The 19,719-nt window shown below is 40.1% G+C and overlaps 1 protein-coding gene across 6 annotated transcripts in view; it reads left to right on the forward strand.

Moving 5' to 3' along the window:
- Positions 1-2,680: 2,680 nt before the first annotated feature.
- Positions 2,681-19,719, forward strand: part of LOC105019665 (neural cell adhesion molecule 2) — a 436,025-nt gene continuing 418,986 nt past the window's right edge. For all 6 annotated transcript variants that reach the window (XM_020042073.2, XM_020042077.2, XM_020042074.2 and 3 more), the window contains exon 1: positions 2,681-2,851. In XM_020042073.2, coding sequence (XP_019897632.1) covers positions 2,800-2,851 — 52 coding nt within the window. In that variant the 5' untranslated portion in view covers positions 2,681-2,799. The remainder of the gene's footprint in view (positions 2,852-19,719) is intronic.

A 19,719-nucleotide genomic window follows, 5' to 3' on the forward strand; every position in this document is an offset into this window, starting at 1 on the left:
AGTATGGGAAATTAACATGTACCATTTATTAGCAAAAGATGCCATTTTTTAAACATATTAGGTCTAGTTATTTATATAGTCCAACAGAACTGACTGCAATTCCAATGTTTTGGTTACATGTGTAACACTACTTAAGGGAAAGTGTTACCAATCCTTCATCCAGTCTGGTCCACTGGTAGTGCTTCATGGCCCAGGTAAGTGTATTTTTCTTATTTTGCCATCTTAGCAATGGCTTTCTTATTGTCACTCGACCTGTCAAACCTGCAGCTTGAAGTCTTCTCTTCACAGTTGAAACTGAGACTTGTTTATTTCGACCAGTGTTAAGCTGTGCTTGAAGCTGTTGTCCTCTGCCTATCACACTAGCTGTTGACTTTCAGAAACTTGTCTTCTGATTCTGTTGAGGCTTTGGGTTTGCCAGACCTCTTCCTGTCAGAGTTTCCTCCAGTTTATTTGGAAGATGTAGGAAAGTGCACTCCCTGACATCTTGGCTTACTTTGCCATTTCTCTAAGAAAAAGACCTACACTTTAAAGGGTTATAATGGTCGGTCTGTCATCCTTTGTTATGATAGCAACACTCTACTTCCTTCATTAGAATACTGTCCAAAAAATGATTAAGAGGATGTAATAACAGTGTGTTCCAACATTGCTTTTATACCGACAGAGGGTTTGTTAGTAAACAACAAAGGTTGGGACACCTGTAGGAATTGTTAGCATCAACATTCAAGGCATAATTTACTTCCATTGCTGCAGCACATCTATGAGTTGTTAGTCTATCATTTGTTCACTGTAAATGGCCTTTTTTGATAACTCTGACATGTAAATTATTTTTCAGTTTCTGGTAACCTCAACTATTTTTTTTAACCTCTGGCAGTTTACTACTTACATTTGTACCATTTCTGGTTATTTACTTGGACTGCTTACATTTTAATGAAACTGAGAAAATTTGGGTTTTCCATAACTTCTGATTGGTTGTGTAAGTTGGAAGAGGCTCACACTTGATTGTTTTATAGCACTGTAAGGAAGGGACCTACCTGAAAATGTCCAATATTATCCTGTCATATTAAATGAAAACAGCTGCATGTTTCATGAAGTTTTGGACTTATGATATCAACCCCTAGGATTTGTTAGACAAAATTTAGAGTGGTGAGCTCTCCGTGGTGCTGAAATTGATGTTTTCCTGGAATTAAAATCATTAGTTTTTTATTGAATTCCCCCATTGAGCACCACTATTGGTAGATAGATCCTATTTCTGTGGAAAAACATTTATCTAACACGGCAATATGCATTCTTGCTCAACTATAGAAACGATTCTTCAAAACTAGAAATCCGTATATAGTGACAACATAAACATAAAAATACCATATTTTCCAGAGTACAAAGACATTAAAGTAATTTTTACACCCTCCTATATATTTGCATGAATGTCGATATTAATGGATGTCACGGATAGATTTCTGTGAGACAAGAAACTGAAAGCCTACGAGTCGCGTCTATAGTAGAAGGGCGGGGAAATATTTTATATTCTCATAGGATGAATGGCTCTGAACTGTAACACCTCAATGGGGAAAAGTATCAACAGTTACAGACCTTTTAAAGATGGATTTAACCTTAGAGCTAATGCTAGTGGCAGCAGTTAAGTCGTGTATTTCTCTAATTTTTGAGGCAGAGAGCTCAACCACTTGTTCTGGTGAGAATGGTGAATGGTGTTAATTGCTTTGATATAGCGATAGTCACACTCTCTCGAAGAGCATAATGATACACCCTAAAAATAGTGTGGAATCTGCTGACCTACATGATTTATAATGTAACTTTCACACTTGGCGTCAGCACATTTGTGTTATTGTTTCCATGTCTTCAGGCAAAGTCGTTTCTTTGATTTCACGTGAGTTTGCATCCACTTCCAAATGAAATAAATGCAATAGACCGGGTGGGCAATTGGAATAGGCTACATCATTTGCTACCTGACTTTACAGCGTGTGGGTAAATGTGTGTGTTTTGACGGTGAGCGCTCGTGACTATTCACATAGTGCGTGTGAGCGTGGTGCGCGCGTGTCTGAGAGATGGAGGGATAAGAGATAGCTGCTGACCTGTGCGTGCGCACAACCTCTATCTCAATTATTCTCCACAACCCAGGAATATTTAGGACGTCCCATATGTGGCATTACTCAAGTTGAAATTTAAAATCGTTAAAGTTAGCCTTAAGTAGCTCCAATTGTAATGGTAGTGGTAGTGGATAATGTTAGAACTAGTGTCGTCCTTTTTTAGCATCCCGGATAGCACTAACCATAATAAATCTCATGAACTGACATATATATCTATATATATATCTATATAGATAGTATATTGGATAAGATCCAAACACCGTGTTTGCACTGTCCGTCATCTGTTATTCTTACGTAGCTACAGCCTGTTGATTTTTAATAGGCCTACTCTAGGCTACAAAAGTAATAGTTATTGTACCCAAATAATAAACCACATAGAGACATTCAAATGATTCTGACTTTTATATTAATTTGGTCGAAAGTTTTTCCTTTGTAGCCTATTTGGTAGGTAGGCTATAATGAGTAAAACTGCATAAAGGCGAACAGCTCAGTGGAGTCAGGCAACGAAGGAGTAAAAAGTAAGCGCGAGATGAGGCGCGAGAGCGCGCGCTAGAGAGGAAGAGCGAGAGAGCCAAAACGCCAGCGCACCCCGAGACGGAGGGCGAACGGAGAGTGTCGCGGTTCCCGTTACACAGCTACTGAAAACCTGCACTAACAGCGAAAGCGGGAAGCTGCCCATCAACATAACGTGCTCAAAATGATTCTACAACTCGTGCATCTCTTCGGGTTGCTTGTCTGCGGCAGTCAAGGTAGGGAGACATTTCTCTTGCCGTTGTGGACTTCGGGGATAAGTTAATCTATTCGCCTACTCTTTGCCCATATCCTATCTGCGGGAACAAGAGATGTGTGAGAAGGAGACCGTAGAGAGGGGCGGATTGTTTGACCGCCGGCGTTTTGTAGTTTCAGCACGTCTTCCAAAGGGTGGAATACTGGCTTTAAAAAAAGAAAAAGAAAGGGGGTTAAGAAGACCCATCTTGCCATTATTGAACTGTTTTGTTTTCCTTTAGCCATTGAATGTGACATCCATCGATTGGTAGCCACGATCGAGTAGCCCATGGAAAGAATATTTTGCATAATTTTTTTTTCTTCAATATGAGAAAGATATATGCAGGTCTATATAAACGTGTGCCTGTGGAATGACAGTATGATTTGTTTTCATCAAGGAGAACAAAAACAAATCACTGAAAGCGGTGTTATGATGATATTAATAAAATATGTCAAAGTGGCATGCAGTTGGCACTGCGCTGATTGTTTGCCAGTATTTTGTTAACACATAGCGCATCATAGGCTACCATTGTCTCAGACACAACAATTTAATTTAAAACTGTTTATTTTCTGGTGAATAAAATGACGCATGTTTTCTGGAACAATTTTAAGTCTTTACACACGGGGGTTTTCCATTTCAAACTAATTAAGGCACATGCTACTTAAGGGGGGAACCTGACAACGCACACAATTGTCTTTCTTTACTGTGACCGGGTAGCAAGGTATAGGCTACTAGCTTATTTTGTTTTGAATTCAAATGAATTCACTAATTTAAGCGGCTGTGTGGACAAGTGGACATATGAATGGCAAGGATTCCTCAGTGACCATGAGCATGTGCAACTTTAAGCCACATTAAAAAACCTAGGTTACAACCCAGTTACATCGATAGTGGTTGTTTTACATTGCCCAGTGGTATATCTGAACTTACCAGGTAGTCGGAGGCAGTCGAGCACCCCGTCCGTGTCCCAAGGTTGACGGAAAGGGATTTCTTGTTTGACCGCAAATCGTTTTTCTAACGCGAAACGGCAGGTGGGGGTAGAGGGCTGAAAATTGATGTTCATTCAGGGAAGATATGATTGTAAAATCACTGATGTACCAATGGAAATGCTGGTGGGTTGTATAAAAAACTGATAAACACATCAATATGTTGGCGGTTGCCCGTGCCTGTCTTTATACATTATTTGTTCTGTGGCGTCTGTGTATGCTCAGAGGCCCCCAGAGCAGCAGTAACCATGAGCTCCAACCTAATGTGAAAGTGATTATTCAGACTGAGTCCTTGCTACGGTGCCTTTTTTTATTGGTAGCAGCTGAAGGTTCTGTCTTGACAACTCATCCTACATAATGAATGTTCATGTGTCTTAGAACCAAGGACCTATCACTGAAAATGTCCCTATTGAAGTCTAAAGTTGTCCATCACTGGCTTTTTGACTATAGGTTCTCTCTTGCAAGCATTACAAACACATTACATCACCAGTAAAACATCAGGGGAAATTTTTTTCAAAAATTATCTAGGAACCTGGATTTCACCCACCGTATCCAATAGGGTTATATAAATAGAATGGATGGGCCCTGAGTCCCCATTCAAGTCAACAATTCTTATGTTCATTGCATTCTGTTTCTATCAATTTAATCCTACCGGGTTGGCAAAAGCAAGAGCAGGTAGATTTGAAAAGACTGCCCCAGGCTATTACCAAGGCTGGGAGATGTACTGAGTCAATAGTACAAACAAAAATAACCTTGTATTATGTTACAATACTTCACAGAAAATATCAGTCAGCTTCTTACTCAAAAATAAATGGCATTTCATCTGTGCCTTTGTGTGCTCTAATCCAGTGGTTCTTAAACATCTCCCTGGGTGTTAACAGACATTTCAGAAGTTGTAGCTCTGAACTAGCTCACCTGATTCTCTTATTCAAGGGATTGAATACTTGACAAGTTAAATCAGGTGCGCTAGCACTGGAGTATATCAAATAAATAGTAAAACATCAGAGTTGACAACCAAAATTCCCATCAATCAATCAAATTATTCCCATTCCAGCCCCCATACCACACATATTTGTCCACCACACACATTTGTCCACTGAAATTGACAAAAAGTTCTTATGTAGCCATAACGTCTCAATATAGGACCTCCAATTCCCTGTAGCTATCCAACCCACCTTACAATGTACTTTAAACTTGTACAACCTTCTGAGAACTAAGTCGGCTATTTGTTCGCTAAGCAGTTTGATAGATGTCTGCGTTTCTTTTCAAGCCTGGGCCGAGTTCCTCCTCTGTTAGAGCAACATTAGCATTAGAAATCCCAGTGAGGCTTCCTCTTTCGGCAGGTCATCGGTTATGCATCCTTGAAGGTTTGTGTATTTGGAGTTTTTCCGGTGCTCAGTGAAATGAATTATATGCTCCCCAGTGCTCGCCCAGAGACCATCCGCCGAGATGTTAAGTGGCATAATTAAGATATTTCTCTGGATCACTGGGAGAAACGTCAGCAGCGGAGGATTTAAAAGATTTATGCCCTATGCATTAGTGTCTCTCTTTGCACAGTGGAGCCGTACGTGCCCGGACACGCACGCACATACACACATACACACAGTATTTAAAATACACTCTCAGATGCAACACCAGAACTTCAAACTGCACCAAGACCTTCTCCAATACTCTCCCAGTAAAACCCCTACCCCGTCACAATCAGTCCTGCATACACCTATTAACATTCTCTGGCAATAGTTGAACACACACAATCCTTTTACATTATGCAACACCCCTCAGAAAGTCCCATTAAAGACATGCAAAAGCTGTTCATATAAGGAATGGCCCATGTCTACGCTCGCTGCGCACCGGAATTGACTACATAATTTGATTAATAGAGTGGGAAGCTGGGAACACATATACACAGACGCTTGTATGAAAATGGAACGGCCCCTGGAGGGGAAAAGCATATGAAAAAATCAATTTGAAGAACAACTGGAGTCAGCAGGGCCTCCGAAACCATACAAAGGGCAATCTCAATGTTATGGATATGCTCTTATTTATATCCCCTTTTCTGGGCTACTTTCTTATTTTTCTTAGTATATGCCCTTTAGCATAGAAACCTGTAAAAGGGGGGGGGGGGGGGGGGGGGGTTAATTTGCAAAGATACAGAAATAACTGCATGTCCATTTTATCGGCGCTGTCTTAAGATATTGTACGTGAAGGTATTGTACGTATGCACCTGTTGGGAATAAGTGGGAATGTGGAACAAAAGCATGAAAATTGAGGTTCAAGAAAGGTTAGCAAATGACTGAGTTTTTTTTTTTTTGTTGGATTCTCCATTGGGATTCGACAGCTTCCAACTTACTAAACTTTTGTTAATGTTTAGTATATCTGGCTCCTTGATCCATGTGCTATGTAAAGATTCAGTCCCTTGCATGGGCTCAAAACATCGACGACACAGTTCGGACTTATGCTTTGCATGGGTGTGCTTGTACGGTGAGATGCTTGTCGCTTTAGCCAACGGAAATGCGTCACCCATCTGTTCAATATCTCTTCAATACCAATACACTCTCAACCATTATCAGCACCTTCTAATCAAAAGGACTTCCTGTGACTATGGGTAAAGCATTTTACTGTTTTACATTTGAGTCATTTAGCATAGGCTCTAATCCAAAGCAACTTACAGTAGCATTTTGGGATAAGTGCCTTGTTTAAGGGCACACCAACCAATTCTTCACAATGTCAGTTAGATGTTTGAACCAGTATCATCTCTGCAATTTGCCCAATGCTTTAACCTCATGGCTATGTACACGTGTAAAATAGGCTAGGAAAATACGTGAAATATAAAGCATGAGTAGAAGGGGATCTGAGAGAGAAAGAGAGAGTGATCAAGAGACAAGAACAGCGTAGCAAGAGATAGAGATATATATTAAGTTTAAATTCATTCAATTGAAGTGAATCCGATTGCATCTAGTCAAATTGCATTCGGCGGAATTGAATCCCTTCTCTATGGAGACTGGCTATGCCAAAATGAATGAAAAGTAATTGAATCCCGCAGTGACGGAACTGAATTAGGACAGGCTGACGTGATTGGAAGAGACAGAAGCATGGTACGTTCCGGCTTGTTCTTGTGGTTTATTTCGTTGTGTTCTGCATTAGAATGGTTTGTGTCCTCAAAAAGGGTCCTTGGATCTGCCTTTTAGTCTGGCCATCTAATGGGCACCAGAGTGAGGGCATGGTTATACCCTTGGGGGCGGTAGGGATTAGTACCCATTGGCAGAAGCATACACAGACTGGACTTACTCAAAGACGTGGACAATCGCAGGCACACATACACACACATACACACACATACACACACATACACACACATACACACACATACACACACACATACACACACACATACACACACACATACACACACACATACACACACACATACACACACACATACACACACACACATACACACACACATACACACACACATACATACACACAGTGGCCATCAATCCAAAGCCTTTAGGCATACGTCTCTCTTTTTTGTTTTGGTCTTTTTGAATGTTTTTTTATGTAGCGAGACAATGGGGAAAGATGGAGATGTTTTTTGACTGAACAAGCGGTGGGGCGGATTCGAACCCACGCAGCAGCTGTAAATGTGCAATGGAGGCAGCGGCTTAGAACCCTAGACCACCTTAGGCCCCAAGAAAATATATTTATTGTCTTTTACTAGGGGTTCCACTATGTAGCCCTGGATATTGGCATGAGGCATGGCACCAGCGGGCATGATTAAATGAAGCAGGATGAGGATGGATGAGCAGTTCCACAATGGGAATATGAAGGGATGACCCAGTTAGATAGTATTAATAACTGTATAACTGTCAGTGGAGGAGCCACGCTGGACCACTTTTAGAGTCGAGGAGTCATGCCAATTGAAACTGATGGTACATGAGCCTTTTCTATCCATTTATAGTATAAAACAATACATGATCAAGTTGTACACATTAAAAAAGTAAGATTTTGGTGCATGATGATACCGGAAACTGCGAATTGTCCCCTCTAGAGCTCCAAAACCTTTCCTCAGAGAGCTGAAATGAAAGATTGAGTACACCAACACTGAGTCTAGAGAAAGCCGATACTTCAAATGTATACTACCATTAAAAAGTTTGGGGTCACTTAGAAATGTACTTGTTTTCCATGAAAACATACAGTAAATGAGTTTGAATAGGAAACACTGCAAAATGCACAGGAAATATCATATCATTGGCAAGGTTTGAAATCATCATTTGCAGCAATTACAGACTGGCAGGCCCTTTGCGTTCTAGTTTTCCATTTGTTGAGGTGATCTGAAGAGATTTCAAACGCAACTTTCTAAAAATGACCAATAACTAATGTGGCCGAGACCGATGTATGACATAGCTCTGATTGGCTGGTTATTTATAACCTCATGTTACATCACTTAAGTCAAATATTTTAGCCTGCCAGAATATTCAGTTATTCTTTTCCCGAGGCAAACTTATATTTTCCATATTTCCAATGTTATTTCCGAAATACATAATGAAACGAACTTATTAAACAACTTTGTAATTTGTCCAACCAAATAAACGTAGTCGAGCAGCAGACAAAATTGCCAGCTCTGCTGGTGCACTTCCAGATTCTGAAAGATTTGGAAGCAACCGGATCCTCCATGGGACTGTACCATATAGTATGTCAGTAAATTAAGAATTTTTGCCGTAAATCAATTTGTCAATGTTGCGGTTTGGCAGTACTCCCTCGTTAACTGCCTTAGCTAGCTAACGTTTTCTAGCTAACTTTACTGTTGACATTTTTTAGATTTTGGAAAATGTAGCTAGTTCATTTGGAAAATGCGGGTAGGGAAGCTGACATCAGGACTGGTAGCTAGTTAGCTAGATTTCTTATTTAAAACCTTTCAGTTTTCATATGGCCAAGAGTGGATCATACATAGCTTGCTTTTTTAATACAATATTGCAATCTTATGGTGTAAATTAGTCATCTTATTTACACTTTCATTGTAAATTACTGTGTATACTGTGTTTTTTTTATTTTACATAGACACCAATCATTGGCCAGACCTATAGACAGTAAAGTAATTGAAAGATTTACTATAAAGTTCAAAAACCTCTGGTTAGGATGCAAGAAACTGGGTAGGTTAGGGTAGTTCAAAGACTTGGTTTCCAATGTATCAACATGGTGTTATAAAGGGATGGGCAGTATTTATGAAATATGTTTTTCAAATACAAAAGATAATTTTGTCATTTGTATTTGATGAAAATGCCTTTTTATTTTGTATCAAACTGCCTGACAATTTATTATAATATTTATAATTAACAATCAAATGATTAATTACTTAGAAACTAGTTGCTATGAATAGGTACCATCAGTTGTATTCTTATGAATGACTTGTTTGTCATTGAGCCAGTGTTGCTGATGCAAAGTAGGCCCTTCATTACTAAACACCAAGTAACTAAATTAGGATATGAGTCATTAGCAGAATCCCAGGATTTTCACTCTTTTCCAGGAGGGTCACATTGACATTGTCTGTAATATTGGGGTTGTCATGACCCCCCGTCCCATCCCTAATTCTACGCCCCTGATTACAGTATACCCACTTCTCTGGGCACCACTACACCACTGATCATCACTTAATGTTAAAATGGGGCCTTTTTCTGTTGAAATGGTGTGGGTGTACTGTATCATCATGTGTGGACTCATATTGCTCTATAAATTAATTCAAGCAAGTAGACTTTTGATTGGCCAGCTCATCTTTCTCTAGACCACGGATTGGCCTGCTCATCGTTTTCTAGACTACTGATTGTCACACTCATCGTCATTATCAGCATTACATCATACTTTATAGCATTTTTAACAGTCTGTCTGAGATGCAAGTTTTATTACGTCTTACTGCTTTTTTTGTCAAAACATTGGTGATGTAACAATTCAAGAGCACTGTGGATAATTCCTATGAAATAATATGCTGTAGTCAGACAAAAAACATTGAAAAGAACATTGAAATTTACATTTTGTTTGCTTTATAAAAAAATTTAAGAGTAAGAATGTTTAAGTCTGGACTGTGTTGTTGTGTCAAAAAAATGTCTCTGCTTTTATTGGACTTCATAGGTATATAAAATGATCCAAATATGAACAGCGTAATGCTGAAATGTGGTGTATCACTTAGCAACATTTATTGTGGAGACAGTGGTGCTCTCAGATTTTCCAAACCAAAACCACTTTGGCCATGCTCTGTAAATATATTTCCCCCTGTAGAACCAATTGACAGATGGAAAGCCAGAGAGACAACTTCTAACTCTGTCACCTAGCTAGGGTAGAGAGATTGAGACAATTGCCCAATGATTATTATAGACTACAGTACTCTAAGAGCTTTATGAAGTGTATATCGACTGGCAGAGAGAAACCATCCTATCCCACCTTTTAAAGCTGATGCCAGACCTTATCCTGTGAAAAAGTGTTGCGTTAGCCAATAAAGCTCTTCGTTATTGGACGGTCCATCAGCAAGATGGAGGATGGGACTAATGCTAATGATAGTAGCATGGGGCTAGCGGACACTAATCAGAGCTGGTGCAGGGTTCTACATTGATTTGCTCCATACTCAGTCACACGGCCCAGATCTAGCTAGCAGCATACACAGATTCCATGATGTAGAAATGAGCAAGGGAAGAATGTCATGTTGCTACGCTGGACTATCAGGCCCATTGGCATGGAAGCTTGCACATGCATTTATCTGATAGACAAGCAGAAAGAAACACACTTTCTCTCACACACCCCCACACAGACACACACACACTCACAGACAGACACACACAGGATACATTCAAAAACTCACGGTACATTCAAAACAACCATCCCATTTTTTATCTTCTAACAGGTAGCCTAGCAGTTAAAGTGTGTTAGGCCCAGAAATAAAAGGTAGCAAAAGTGAATCTCTGAGCTGACAATGTGAAGAAAAATAAAGAAAATGTTGCTCTTAAGCAAGGCATTTAACTGCAATTGCCTCAGGCACCCAAAGTGGCAGCCCACTGCACCTCTCTATATTGGAAGCTAAAAAGCGGTTGGACATTGTGTGCAGTTGATTACTTAAATAATGTAATGTTTCTCCTGGTATGGTTCATATGTGTTTTATGCTAGTGCAATATGGGTTCGATTCCAGCCCACAGCTCTTTTAGCAAAAATTCTCCTCTATCTTTTCCCTCTGTCTCTATCCAATAAAGCTAAACAATTCCTGAAAAATTTATATATTTAAAAACCAGTAATGTATTGTAACATTCCCCTTCTCAAATGTTTAATTAAATTAGCTTTATTGGCACGATAACTTACATAGGAACATTTGAAATCAATACCACCAGGAATAAAAGATAATCACAGTGATCTGGGTGAAAACAAAACACAAATAACTGTATCCATTTATTTAGACCTATCATACTTTTAGTTAGACTCTCTTAGCTCGTGGCAGGAAGCTACATATTGGCCTTCCAACCTAATGTGGCTTCTCCAAGATCTTAAGGGAAATCACTTTTTTTCTGTTAGGATTAATATCTGTTGTATTGGTTGATTGTTATAGGGTACAAAAATGTTTTGAATGATATTGGTTACAGGCTAATGTGAAAACACTTTCTTCTTGAATTATGAATGACTTCTGTGGGGATGTGACATTAGCCTTGACTATTAGTAAAACGTTATTTACACTTTCTGCCTCTCTCATTCCCTATCGTCTCTTCTCGGTTGATCTCTCTAACTGTCACTCCTGAATCTCTCCATCCCATCTTGCAGTTAGTAGCCACTTATAACGAATGGTTAGAAAACAAGGAGCTCCTAGCTCATCTCCTGCTGGTTAATTAGCCCAAAATGTGATTGATGGGTTCTCCAGAGAGTGCCGCGTGGCCAGCCGCCACTGACCTGCCTAGGGACATGGCCCCAGTCTGCCAATAACAGCTCAGAATTACTAATGGGGCAGAAACATAGCCTACCACCGCCACACTTGGGCACGTCCCAACAGAGACACATCCATAGGTCGCCTAAAGCTGCATTGTGTGTTTATTCGGGCATGCAACAAACAATAATTTACGATGTTTTGCACCGGAAACTGAAAACGGGTGTTTCTAATTGGACCCTTTCAAATAGTTCCTTCAGACAGTTTTCTAGGTTTCTTTCATCAGGTCATGCCATAGATGATTCCTTACGTTTTCCATCAGAAAACGAACACCACTGCTTCTCAATTGGACAAGTGCAGGAGTGGTAGTCCCCCAATTTTTCTTTGACCTGGTGTTACAATGAACACAACCCAGAACCCGAGGTATTGATTAGTGTTACGTCTGTTTCTTGCCTTGTGTTTGGCCCTGGTTTGCTCACTTCCTCCTGAGATTGATCTGGCAGGAAATGGGGCTGACGAAATACTAAAGGTGGTGTCTGTTCAGTCCAGATTTTCTCAGTCCATGCCCACTGGCCAAGCAACTTGTTTGTAGGGCACTCCTTTAAGAGAAAAGAAAAGCAAGGGAGGCAGGGAGGCAGGGGAGGACACTTGAGACATGTCATGCTTCAGAGAAACTTCTCAGAAGTCCAGGACCTTCTTGCCACTGTGCAGGGGCTTCAAACAGAATCTCTTAGTACATGTGGGCAGGGCTGTGTAACACGACTGGGCACTCCGCTGAGGGTTTTGTCTTTCTATGTCTCTTGCGCACACTCTCACTCTCTGTCTTTCTCTATGTTCTTCTCATTGGTCTTCTTTTCTTCTTTACTTTTACTCTTTAATGTGCTGCCTCTTCATGGTCCTCCTACTCTAGTCTCAGTTCTCGAGGTCTGTGGAGAGGAGATACGCCGACTCTCACTACGTGACCGGTTTCTAAAGAACACTCTTATGTTGTTTATCTTCTACTAAAAAAAAATTAATGATGTTTGCTATTGCCGAGCTCATTACACATATTAATAGATAAGGATATATTTTTTTACTCAACCTTTTTACAGTGCCTTTGGGAGCATACCCACATCTTCCAGGTGAATCCGAGGGCAACATTCTCTCACTGTTTACCCCAAATTCACTCGTTACTGTTCCCACAATCCAGTATGTCTTGGAGACGTCGGGCACTCGCCAGGTTCATCATTTGGTGGGCTTTTTTTTTTTTTTATCCCATCTCACTTTTTTTTGTATCAAATTTTTGGGACTTTCGCTTCCCAATATGGGAGTAGGGAACATTGCTGTAGTGCTGCTGGGATGGTGTTGGTCTGTCCACCCACAGATGCACCTCTTCCGTGAGAACGCTACTGAATCCCGGTTAATTAAGTCTCATCCATTCTTTACCTAGCTGTGTGTGTGGGGGCGTGCGTGCGTTTCTGCTTGAGAGTGCATGCGCGTGCACATGCGCCAGCCCTGTTTATCGACATGCTGCTGCTCCAGATGGAATAGCAGGTTCTCCCCAGGTGTCAAACTCTCTCCCTCTCTCTCTCTCTCTTTCTCTCTACGTGTCTTTCTCTCTCTCTGTTTCCTTCCGGTGGAAAGCACCTGGGCTTTAGTATACCCTTGAGACATCGACTAATTAGCTTTGTTGATACACCTGACTTCCTGCTTTCCCACTGGTGCTATATTCTGTGAGCTATTCTTGCGAGATAATATATAAATATATATATACACACACACACACACACACACACAGAACCACAGTACCAGTCAAAAGTTTGGACACACTTACCTGTTCAAGCTGTGTCCAAACCTTTGACTGGTATTGTGTATACAGTACCAGTCGAAAGAGAGCAAGAGAGAAAAGAGAGACAAAGTAGAGGCGGACTGGAAAGAGGGAGAGAAAGAGAGAGAGAGACAGATGCAAGCCCTTTAGGGTTGTCGAGTTCTAGACGTAAGTCTTTCCAAGGGTCTTGGAACCCGTGCGTGCCCATATGCCTCTCTGCACATAAGCCCCTTGTTGATGGCTGTTGTACTGAAGCGCTGCTATAATGAACCCCGCGGGGACTCAGGGGCAGCTTAGCAACCATGCAACACACCAGGAAACCACAACAACCATAGATAAATACAGAAGGAAAAAGCCAAGTGGAGGATTGGTCCACGTCTGGAAGTTGGAGCTGGATAAAATGACAGAATCAATGTAATTGGTAGCGGTTGGGGCAGTTGACTAATATATATTTTCGATGGATATGTCTTTATCCATGTGATTGCCCGATTCTCTGGTTGGAGTCCTGATCCATCACCAGTTTCCTCTTTAATATTAAGAGAAATCCAAATTGAGAAACTGTTCTTAGATGAGCACAAGGCTTTAGAACACGGACCATCATATTTGTGGCTATTAGGACTCCGTATCGCAAGCTTCCTCTCTGCTCCTAATCCAGATGGCAGGCGGCATTGGATATTTGATACATTACATCTGTACTCTGGCCTGAAGTCAGAGAAATGAATGGGGGGGTGCAATTGCACTGCACTCTGGAGTCAATAAGCACAATATCCCCATACTGCCAGACTGCCAAGGGGATGATGTAGCCAGCCTCACTCTCCCCTAAGAGATGGAGGTGGTCAGAGCCACAAATTAATAGAGCTACCTCGATGATATGATAGTTTCATTTCAAATGGTCATGCAGCACAACTCCCCTGTAGGAATAGTCTGACTCTCAGTATAGAACCCGAGCTTGGCTCTGTTGGCTTTGGGCATGGGTGCGCACACACACAACCCTTTATCGTGCCATCTCTCTCCACCTTCCCCCCCTAAAGGGGTTTATTAACAACTGGTATGTCCCTGATACAATCATGGAAGGGTAAAGGTATAGCTTACCCATAAGCACAACCTCAGTCACCCCAAAGTAGAGACGCAATTTCCCTGCTTTTTTTTCATGGGGAGATGGGACTCAATTGCAAATACACACTCTCTTCTGCCCATTCCTGTTCTCTTACTGCTCCTGCTGGGATCGCTGTTAACACTAGAACCGCCAAGCCTTTCAGAGAAACAGTATAAGCCAGAGTCTAACGCAGTTTTTTGTCATTAGCATACGAATCGGCCCTATTAGCATTCACATTCTCCTCCCCAGCATCACCATCCAGCCAGAGCATCCGTTCATCTGCTGGGTCATCATCAGTATTTTCATTCATTTATTTGGCCCTACAAATGTACAAAATGAAAATTACCCAACACTTCGATTAGAATTTAAGTTTTCATTTTGATCTAATTTTGATGAGGTACAGGGTAAATAACAGACATCATCGACCAGTTTGCGGCGATCAAATGGTATACGCATGAATAGCTATACATAGGCCTAAAGCATGATTGCTTGATAAGCACCAACATTTTATAGAATGAATAACACAGGCTACAGCCTATTCGTAGAAATAAAATGTATAGATCCAAGGATATGTAGCCTCTCCTAGTAAAACAATTTGCAGTGTATTATTCAATTATTTGTATTTGTAAATTTGATTAGCAGAGTAAAAGGATGATCAAATGATGATTTACAGTAGCCTACACTGTCACAGTGACTCGTGTGAAACAACAATACAACAATGTATTACTGGGATGTATAAATGTGCAAATTGAAGGTGCAAGGTGCCATGTGCAACTGAAATTCAGGGATAACAGCAATGATGTTCCCGAGGTAGACATGTACATGTAACAAATGTAAACAACATGTAAAACAAGAATGATTTACAGTAGCCTACATAAAAATATAGAAAAGTCTAACTGGACTAACAAAATTTTGTGCATCCATTGCATATGGGTACCTTTTAATAATTGTAAAATATAATTTCTACTGTATTGTGATATATTATTTTCTTCCAATAATGTGGGTATGCCTGGACTGTAATATAGGCATAGGAAAATATGATTGGATTTCTGCTAAATTAACAAACAATTCTATGCTGTTGCAAAGCCATAATCACTACCGCAGCACCAGTACACAGGCCAAAGGCCCCCTCAAGGGGATGTAGCAGCATTCAAAGCTTTACATTGCATCATAAAATAAGCAACGCCAACTGGGATTTGGAGTTATGTAATAGATCATCTTCATGCAGTATCAACATCGTTTTTTAATGGTACTGAATGTTGTTTCTTCAGTATTTGCTTTATGATACATCATGAAGATTTTTGCATTCTTTTAAATGTTCCAGAACTGGGGATTAATGGGATGTCATTCTAAGGCTTCTGGTGTAAACGCTAAAGGCACGTCAACAGGATGTCCAGTGACATAAGCTAGCTACTATAGAAATCATATATTAACTAGCATGTCAAGGATTTAAAGGAAAAACAAATCAATAACGTGAAACTTGACTGCTGCTATTTATACTATACAATGCGCTAGGGTTGCACGATATTGGAAATAACTGACATTGCGATATTTTGTTTTTCTGCGATATATATTGCGATATGAAAAAACAGAGGATGTGTTCAGAAAGAGCTTTGGCTATCAACCTGACAGTCTGTATCCTTTATTCTTCCCCAGCCCCATCCTCAATTAAAATGTATGAAACCTATGAAAATTGTTATATTTCAGAACAGGTTGCTAGGTTATAATATGTAACAGTAATAGTATAGCAATAGCAACAGTAGTAAAATAGAATGCGCAATTGGGCATAATTACCAACTGAAAGATGCAGTCTGTGGCCAAAGCACTGCAATCTGGTCCCCTTGTTCAGGGCGGCAGCCTTCATCATGTTCGCCATTGTTGTTATACAGACTAGACAACTCTCATCTAGTCCCCAATCAACTAAAGCTTCTCTCATCCCTGTTGCGATGTTCTCACTTGTATGATCCTCTGGGAAAAATGCAGTTTGCAAACAGAGACTTTTCAGGTGGAAGTCCTCATTAATAAAGTGTACGGTCAGACTTATGTAGGGTTCAGTTGTCCGGCTGGACCACAAGTCTGTTGTTGCTGGATAATATTCAACTTGTGACAGCTCTGTTTCAACTTGTGCCTTGCATTTCTCGTACAGCTCTGGGATGGCAACTTGAGAAAAATAGTTCCGTGATGGCATTACATACCACAAGCAAACAGATCATGTTTTTAAAACCCTCTTTGGTAACCCTGTTAATTGGTACCATGTGTTTGGCAACGTGAAATGTTATTGAATCTGTGATTTTTTTCTCTGCTTTTTGGAACTTTTCTTGTACTGTGTTTTTGCTTTGGACCGCATTGAGACAATTTCAGCCTTTTTTGCTGTCCCTTACTCATCATTTTGTCACGGGCACGCAGAGCCTGCATGTCAACCACGTGCAGCAACGAACTCCGTGTTTAAAATAATAATAATTATTATTATAATTAACTGTGTATCCAATAACCCATATAATCCAAGTAAATGACATTATATCAGACAGATATAATGCTAGTTTTCCATGTGAAAAAAATATATATTGTAGACTGATATATGTTTACCTTACTAAATTGCACGTTCTGTGATGTGACTATTGCGGGTGTGTACATCGCAATGTTGATACTGAAACGATATATTGTGCAGCCCCACAATGTCCATTCCTTTTTTTTTAACAAGGTCATAATGTGTGTGCAGTGTAGTGTTCTCTAGTTTTGGTAAATCAAGTTTTTCTAGTTATGGTGAATCAAAGAATATTTGTTTCTCTGCCACTTTGGTGTCTCCCTAGTGTCCTAGAATGGTTCCTGTCCCATTTTCAACAACTGACACACACTTTGCACACACTGTTGTGCGAGGCCCAATTACCCTTCTCTCTCTGTCCCCCCTGAGGTGCACAATGGCCTCCCTGTCCCTGGCCTGATCATCAGATGACAAAGCCACAGCTAGCATCCTGTCTCCATCTCACTGATGACCTATGACCTCATCTCTGCACTTTGTGTGGAGATTTGAAACAATCTCTGATTGACAATGTTTATTTTAACGTTTTTTCTCGCTGTCCCTCGCTTTCTTGACATTTGCCATTCTCAGACTGAACCTGCTAAGTAAATTTCTATGCTTTTTATTGCCCATTTCTGAATTTGGCAACAGGCCCCTGTTATAAGATATACAAAGAGTTTCTTTTGTGGCCTTGTGAATGCCCACTCCTTGGCCTTATAAGTGCTTGGTCTATAGCAGTTATAATGGTAGTAGTTAAATAGGGAATCACCTCTTAACATGCAATTAGTGACACTCTAGACAACTGGCCAGTTTATTGGCAAGACTAGAGTTAATTGGTATGACCACAGTTACACGTTTTGGAACTGAATTCTGAATGATTGTCATTTGTCTTTCTATTTATTTTGTCCTAGAGTTATTTTGGCTTTAATGTTATGTGTTTTTGGCATTATGCATTTACAGTTTTTTAGGAACGTTTCAAAGAGTATACCAATGGAAATTCTCATGGAGGTTCAGTGTTTCATTGTCACTCAACTGAGCTGTTTTTCGTTACAAATCACTCGTTGAATTAGTGCATTAACTTAAAGCATTTTGGCGGTGCATTTGCTGCAAACGGTGAGATTCCATCTCTTGTGACATTGTTCGAGTTAGGAGCACCATGACCAGACGTCAAAAGGGCCCTGATCGGTGCAGACAACTGGTAGACAGACCCTGTGTGTGTATATGTTTTATTGTGTGTATATTGGTGTGTGAGTGAGTGTGTCTGTAGGGGCTGTTTTGCATGCTGTTTGCTGAGTCTGTACGATTCTTGAGCAGCATTGTGAGTTAACGTTCAGGACCACCAGCTAGAGAAGGGCAATCAAACACACAGGGAACCAGAAAATAAGCAAAATGCACAGAGAAACAAACACACGCATACATACGCACAAACATTTGCAGACACAAATACAGATTCACCAGAATGTCATACCTTTTTAAACCTAGCAAACACTCATATCAACTCTCTGGTACTGTTCCAGGTCATTTCTCACACTTTATCTTATGTTCCACTTTATCAACTTTGAAGAGATGTTTTGATATCCATCACATTTGATTTACACGAAGCCGGTGTCAAATTTCACAGAATTATGACCAAACCAATGTGGTATATCACTGTTCATTTCAACAGCACTCAAAGACACAGGACAGACCTGGTTAAAGTTGTCACTGATTCTCAAAAGTTAGGGCCTGTATAAGAGAACAGGAATACTGAGATGACTGACTCAAAATCTATATTTTATTCAGTCTTTATGAAAATAAAGCCTGAATAAGTCACTTGTTATGGATGTTAATGAGAGTTAATTTGGTCTAAATAGAACCAAATTGGTAATTCACTGAGTGTGTAATAAATATCAAATTTGATTTGAAATCAAGTTTAGGTAAAATAGATCTATGGCTAACTGGGGGACAATGGCAATTCACTAATCAATTCATAAAAAAACAATAACCAAAATATTATATCTAAATAATCTATCTAGAATGTATTTTTCTACAAAATAGTAGTAGCTACAAATGTAAATGTTCACACTTCTGGTCAACATTTAGAAATTATATTTTCTACAGTACTGGAGAAGTGTCTGTTGTTCTCATGTGCATCAGCCCTCTCAATTGTTCCCTGCTGCTCCTCCAGTTTTCCTTATGATTTGGTATTAAGCCAGTGTTGAGCAGACAGTCCAATATTGTGTACCTCTAAGAATTAAAGTTTGGCTGTAGATGTATGTAAGGCATCTTAGAATATCTCTGAGATTGCTGATCCAGAATTAGGCTTATCCTGGTCTACTGTATCTGGTCTATTTTATGTAAAACGCAGGATACTTGATAGGCCCTGGAAGCCGTTGTTCACAAGATATTTACCTGCATTTCGCCGACCCGATGGGACTGAAAGCATGGGGCACATAGAACACATTCATTATTGACTGGAATCTGGACTATTAATTCTATTTTGGATGCATTTGTTCTTTTCATTTGTGTGAAATCCAGACTGATTACTTTGATTAACTGGGTGCCGGTGTTACA

Source organism: Esox lucius, chromosome 22, assembly GCF_011004845.1.
Source record: "Esox lucius isolate fEsoLuc1 chromosome 22, fEsoLuc1.pri, whole genome shotgun sequence".
In the NCBI taxonomy this organism is placed as follows: Eukaryota; Metazoa; Chordata; class Actinopteri; order Esociformes; family Esocidae; genus Esox; species Esox lucius.